Source organism: Anomaloglossus baeobatrachus, chromosome 2, assembly GCF_048569485.1.
Source record: "Anomaloglossus baeobatrachus isolate aAnoBae1 chromosome 2, aAnoBae1.hap1, whole genome shotgun sequence".
In the NCBI taxonomy this organism is placed as follows: domain Eukaryota; kingdom Metazoa; phylum Chordata; class Amphibia; order Anura; family Aromobatidae; genus Anomaloglossus; species Anomaloglossus baeobatrachus.
Window position 1 is genome coordinate 216,886,050 of NC_134354.1, and position 6,737 is coordinate 216,892,786.

A 6,737-nucleotide genomic window follows, 5' to 3' on the forward strand; every position below is an offset into this window, starting at 1 on the left:
AAAGTAAGTACACCATCCCTATCAGATCTAAAGGATGTATGTGTGTGTGTGTGTCTGTGTGTGTGTGTGTCTGTGTGTGTGTGTGTGTATGTGTGTCTGTGTCTGTGTGTGTGTATGTGTGTCTGTGTCTGTGTGTGTCTGTGTGTGTGTGTGTGTGTCTGTGTGTCTGTGTGTGAATGCTGTTTATATTGTGACATTTCAGAAGAAAATACAGAAAAATAAGCTGCAGCAAATGCAATTATTATGGATTTAGCTCAGTGAATATTTTTACAATTAAAAACATACAAAATGTTCTATACATAAAGTTGTAATAATAAAAGAGACTCACAGAGCTGGAAAGAAGAACGTTCCATATTGCGCAGTGTGCAGTCCGGCTCTCCTGAAGAAGGTGAAGACTATGGCGAGGAGATACTAGAGGGGGGAGAAGCAGTTACAGGGTATATATTATACATTACATGTACAGGTGATCAGTATATTCCTCTGTTCTGTAATATCTGTCGTCTGGTACATAAGAATAAGCCTTCATTTCACTGTGATGGATCTTCTATGGATGTTTTTCTATCCCTCACTACGGTACCTTGTCCGAAATCTTAAAGCAGCTGTCCCTGGCTAGAAAACACTTGATGTATTCTTCTTCTACAAAAATGATAGAAATAAGATTATTTCACTATTAACTATTTAATGCAAATAATAACAGTCTTAAATTAAAGCTATTGTAAAGCATTTAATTAATGATGGCCTATCCCCGGGATAGGTCATCATTATCTGATTGGTGGGGAACTGACACCCGACCCTGATCAGATATTGAAGAATTGTCTTATAGACCATCACTATTTCTGTAATGAATAGTGATAGGCGGACCCACAGATACCCGGGATCGGCTGGTCCAACCGGGTTTTTCAAAAACATTGGTTCAGATTAGAAACAGGAGGACTGGGCCTGGAATTAATCCCGGATATCCGGACGGATGCCGGTCCGCATATACGTCTATGGGGACCTGAATCATGCGCTTTAAAATGGTAGTAGAAAGGATAGGGGACTGGCATTTTTTTCTATGGTTTTAGGTGTTTGTCCCCACTGGCAGCAGAATATCATAGTCTACTGATGTATAATACTCTATAGGGGAAGCAACCAATAAAAACCTCACTGTTCCTATAGTAAGTCAATAGGATGTGGTGTAAGCTGCAGGATCCATTATTAATTGAAACAATTTTCATAGACAGAAGGGGATTTATATCGCTATAGTTACACATGTTGAGCAGATATTATCTGACCATAATACTCCCCATAATAGGATTTATATATAGTAGGAAACTCCAATTTAAAATTTAAAAAAAATGTGATGCCACACAATGCAGTAATTGCTATCCAAAAAGTATTTTTTATTAAACAGCCACAAACATTTAAACAGGGGTGCACAAGTATACTCCTAATCCTGGTAACAAGAGGTAAGAGGACATAGAAAAACCTCACAAACGTGGGGACCGAGGCCAGAAATAAATATAAGAGCCTGTGTCTGGGGGATCATAAGGCAAAACCGCCTATCTAGTAGCACATGGTATATATATATATATATATATATATATATATATAATATATATATATACCCAGATACAAGCAGTAAATCTCCCCTCTTAGTCTCACCTATGGGTGTGCATAGTAGAGTCTCCCAGAGTGCTCAAATGAACAGAGAAGGAGACATCGTTATATAAATTACATACCGGAGGTTGAGGTAAGAAGGGAGCCGGTCCAGGGTCCACGCCCGACGCACCATTGTGTGTACTCCATTGTGTGGCATCACATTTTTTTTAAAGGATCCATTATTAACATATATTTCATGTTTATCATAAAACCTAATCACTAACCCTGTTTATCACATAGACACAGGTCCTGAATACTGTATGTCTATCAAATACTAGGAAAGAGAGGACACTCTTCCTACATGTCACATAATCTAATACTTTGTGTCTGGAATCAGTGGCGTAACTAGAGTTTGATGGGCCCTGGTGCAAAGTTTGGACCTGGGCCCCCCTTCCACGTACACCGACACTCAGGTTACGGGATAATGACGCTAACACTTGGCTCTTTCCCTCAGCACCCAGGTTTCCCATGATCTGAAATCTCTCTATCAGCAGCCAGCTTTCCTATGTTCTGAAATCCATCTTGTCCTCGGCACTCAGCTTCCCCATGCTCTGCTATACATACATCCCTCAGCACCCTGCTTTCCTATATTAGAGCATTGAAAAGCTGGGTGCTTAGAGAAGATGTATAGCAGAGCATGGAAAAGCTGGGTGCTGAGGAAAGAGCCTTTTTCCCTCAGCACAAAACGTTTCCATCCCATGCTTGTATCTTTGTCCCCCCTCTTACATAGTTCTCCAAATACAATAATGGCCTTAATATATCATTCCATAGAGTATAAAGTGTTCTTCATATATTAGAATGCACCCCCATAGTCTTCCATGTATCAAGCAGCCCTCATAGCCCTCCAATTATTATAATGCAACTTCCATAGTCTTCCATGTATTATATAATTCACCCCATAGGTCTCCATATATAATAATGCACCCTTATAGTACAGTACTTCATATATTATACTGCACCACATAGTCCTCCATATATTATAATGCACCCCATAGTCCTCCATGTTTTATAATACACCCCCATAGTCCATGTGTAAGGTATCCCCCTTAGTCCTCCATATATTATAATGCAACACCCATAGTCCTATATGTATTATTATGCAGCCCCATAGACCTTCATATTGTATTATGCAGATCCATAGTCATCCATGTATAATGCACCCCTATAGTCCATGTAGAAAGTGTCCTTCATGCTGTATTATGCAGTCCCGTACTCCATGTATAATGCACCCCTGCAGTCCATGTATTAGGTGTCCTTCATATTGTATTATGCAGCCCCATACTCTTCCATGTATAATGCATCCCTATAGTTCATGTATAAGGTGTCCTTCATATTGCATTATGCAGCCCCATAGACCTACATGTATAATGCACCTCTATAGTACATGTATAAGGTGTCCTTCATATTGCAATATACAGACCCATAGAGCTCCATGTATAATGCACTCCTATAGTCCATGTATAAGGTGTCTTTCATATTGCATTATACAGCCCCATAGACCTCCATGTATAATGAATCCCCATAGGCTTCTGGCCACCATGTACTCACTGATTTAAAAAAAAACAAAAAAAAACACAAAACACAAGTACCTCTCCTCATTCCCCTGCTGCTCCAGTCAGAGTGTCCTCCTGTCCTGCGCTCTGTGCTCTGCAGTCTCAGCACAGCAGTCGCATAGAAGTAATGTCACCGCACTGTGCTGCACTGAGACGTCAAGAGCAGGCACAGAAGGAGAATGATGAAGCATGGAGAGGAGTGCTCCGCTTGATGCTTCATCATTGCTGTGTGCGGGAGCCCGGTGTCAGCGATAGCAACCACGTGGTCTGTCACAGAACAGCGTAGCTCCTCTCTCACAGAGAGGAGCTGGCTACTGATCTGCAGGGCAGGCGCCGGCCCGCTAAACCTGCGATGGCGACCTCTGCGACAGCAGTCCTTTCACCCCTATCTGGAAGCCTTGGAAGGTGCAGTGAGTCTTACCCAGGATTTTGAAGAAAGCTGCCCGCTCTTCAGGCTGCGGGATGTCATCATCAGTCTTCTTCTTCTTCTTGGGCTCTTCCTGGGTGGTAGACTGTGAGCTGTGATAGAAGAGATGGATATATTAGTATTAGGCCTCGTACACACGGCCGTACTATGGCTCCACATAAGTTCTGAGCTATTAGGACCATAATAAAAATCTATGGCCCATCCTGTACCTCTTCCTCTGCATCTATGTCTGAGTGGAAATTTCCCATTGATTTCTATGTATCTTGGGATCATTAACACTTGTACTTTTATTTCATGGGGTCTTTTCCTCACTGATGCACACTGATAGCAGTTTATGTTATATATTAGTCAAGATCAGGTCTTTACAAATGTAGCAGCCGCCAACACGACACTTGATGCGCTATTTGAGCAGCACAATGATTTTTATATTTGTATCTGAATGGCCATTGTACACAAATAGTGGCTACTACTTCTCCACCTGCACAGTGATCTGTTCTATCCACAATATACAGAGAAAAGTGAGTGTGGGTTATCTGATACTAGTTTTGTGCTGTACATTGTATATACTATGTGTAGTGGTGATTGTAATGTCTGCTATGGATTACTGGTGTAAGTTTATAGTGTATGATGACTGTGGTGGTGTTATCTCATCTACTTACCCCTCCGCTTCATAAAGGGTGATCAGTTCTCTCTTCCGCTTCCTCGCGGCCATTCTTCCTCTTCTTTCTGAAGAATAACATACAGAAAAGTTAAAACATGAATATGTGGGGTATGCCTCTTTCTAAAGAATCCCTGATAGAGTATTTGCACCAAACTAATCTGTAACAGAAAACTTAAAGCACCATTCTAGAGGTTTTTTTTATATTGCACCGCTGGAGTGATGCTTTAAATCTAAATCTCCTGCCCCTTGTCTTATACTCACATTCCAGTGGTGATAGAAGATGAGGCTCCAATTGATCTCCATCGATCTGTGACCTGTCGGCAGTTCCAGTGTTTCATGGAACGGGGAGTGGTCACAACTCAATACAACTCTATGAGAGCCTTGTCCTGGCCTTGTCCTGGCTCTCGCAGAGATGCATTGGGTGTTTGTGATGTAAATACTGTTTTCCAGACAGTCAAAAGTTACAGTCACAAGATGGCGCTGCAGGACCGGAGCGGCGCCAGTAAAACAATGAAGCCGCTGGAAAGTGAGTATATGATAGGTGGCAGGGGACTGTCATTTAAAGCACCACTCCGAAAAACAAACCTGCTGGCATGGTGCTTTACCTACATTACATGTGTTGCAGTATTGCTGCTTTATTGACTTTATTGGTATGTAGTCGGAATACACAACTTGTCCCATGGACAGAAGTGACGCTGTATCTGGAAAACAAACCCTATGTCTAGCTAAAAAATAAAAAAAATAGATACATCATATATATCTAAACAGATTGCATTTGTGTCTTAGGGATAAGAAATAAATGCACTTGTATCTGGATTATACTGCCTGTATTGTGATCCCATATACTATATAACTATCTGTATATATCCGCCACCTCCCTGTATAGTAACCGATCCAGTATAATATACTTCATATCTCCACTATATGTATGATAGTAATATTATATACAAGCTAATAATCATCCTGCACTTGTGTATAATATATCTCTGAATTTATAGGAGAAATTCTTACCCCGTTTTCCAGATTCATATTTACACATCGTTATCCACTATTTTTTATATTTATTCAAAAACATAAAATTTTATTACGTGTATCCAGAATTGTCCAATGTTATCTATATTAGCTTTTATGGAGAAAACTGTTATTTTTAATTATGTCTAATTGCTTTTCATTATCTGAAGATGTAGAAGCCGAACTGTCACTATCGGACATATGACATAAATCAATTTTATTCATCACACAGTGATACTCACCTCTGTAGAGCGGCTGGTAGAGAGCTGTATGTGAATCCGCGGGTAAAGGGCTGTCTCTAAATCCACGGGTAGAGGGCCGTCGCTAAATCCACGGGTAGAGGGCTGTCTGTATATCCACGGGTAGAGGGCTGTCTGTATATCCACGGGTAGAGGGCTGTCTCTAAATCCACGGGTAGAGAGCCGTCGCTAAATCCACGGGTAGAGGGCTGTCTGTATATCCACGGGTAGAGGGCTGTCTGTAAATCCACGGGTAGAGGGCTGTCTCTAAATCCACGGGTAGAGGGCCGTCACTAAATCCACGGGTAGAGGGCTGTCTGTATATCCACGGGTAGAGGGCTGTCTGTATATCCACGGGTAGAGGGCTGTCTCTAAATCCACGGGTAGAGAGCCGTCGCTAAATCCACGGGTAGAGGGCTGTCTGTATATCCACGGGTAGAGGGCTGTCTGTAAATCCGCAGGTAAAGGGCTGTCTCTAAATCCGCGGGTAGAGGGCTGTCTGTAAATCCACAGGTAGAGGGCTGTCTGTAAATCCACGGGTAGAGGGCTGTCTCTAAATTCGCACGTACAATCCAGGTAAAAATCCAATAAAGGTCACTTCTCAGATCACAAATGAGCCGGTCTTTTCTCTAAAAGAGCAATCGCAGACTGGCACCAACTGACGTTTTTTTTCTTTCTTTAAGTTCAAATCCTGCGATGCTATTGGTTGATGTTTGCGGCACATGCCATGATGGTGATGAATGCAGCAGTTAATTTAAAGTGACAGAGCATTCTAATATCCTTATAAGGAAATACAATATACCATAATAATAATATTTTTTTATTGCTATAGCGCCAACATTTTATACAGCACTTTACTTTACTGCACATTTAGTGCTGCACATTACTTACTTTAGTGCACATTTAGTGCTGGCTTTTTGTTTTTCTTCATTGAATTGGTCGGTGGCTGACCCCCACCATGCTATGCACCCCAATTTGGGATGTATTCCATCTGTCTAGATTTTGGCGGTTGGTGACTGTTCACATTGTCATCAGGCCTTGTCCACAGGCTATTTACTTCATGCAGCATTTGCTTGGACCTGTCCCGCCCACAGCCATGACTCAGTCATGGGTACGGGATTGAAATAGACCAGGTGAGTGCTGCTAAGAGCAGTTCTACCATTCATATGTGAGGCCGTATGGCACATTTTATAAAAATATTTTAG

At 41.6% G+C, this 6,737-nt stretch overlaps 1 protein-coding gene across 1 annotated transcript; it reads right to left on the reverse strand.

Moving 5' to 3' along the window:
* Positions 1 to 324: 324 nt before the first annotated feature.
* LOC142288658 (speedy protein 1-B-like) lies at positions 325 to 5,934 on the reverse strand. The gene is made up of 5 exons (XM_075333531.1): positions 5,536 to 5,934; positions 4,281 to 4,347; positions 3,616 to 3,713; positions 578 to 636; positions 325 to 411 (listed from the first exon to the last, which is right to left on the reverse strand). Exons 2-5 carry the CDS (start codon positions 4,331 to 4,333, stop codon positions 325 to 327), a joined length of 297 nt encoding a protein of 98 aa, XP_075189646.1. The 5' UTR covers positions 4,334 to 4,347; positions 5,536 to 5,934.
* Between the last annotated feature and the right edge of the window lie 803 nt (positions 5,935 to 6,737).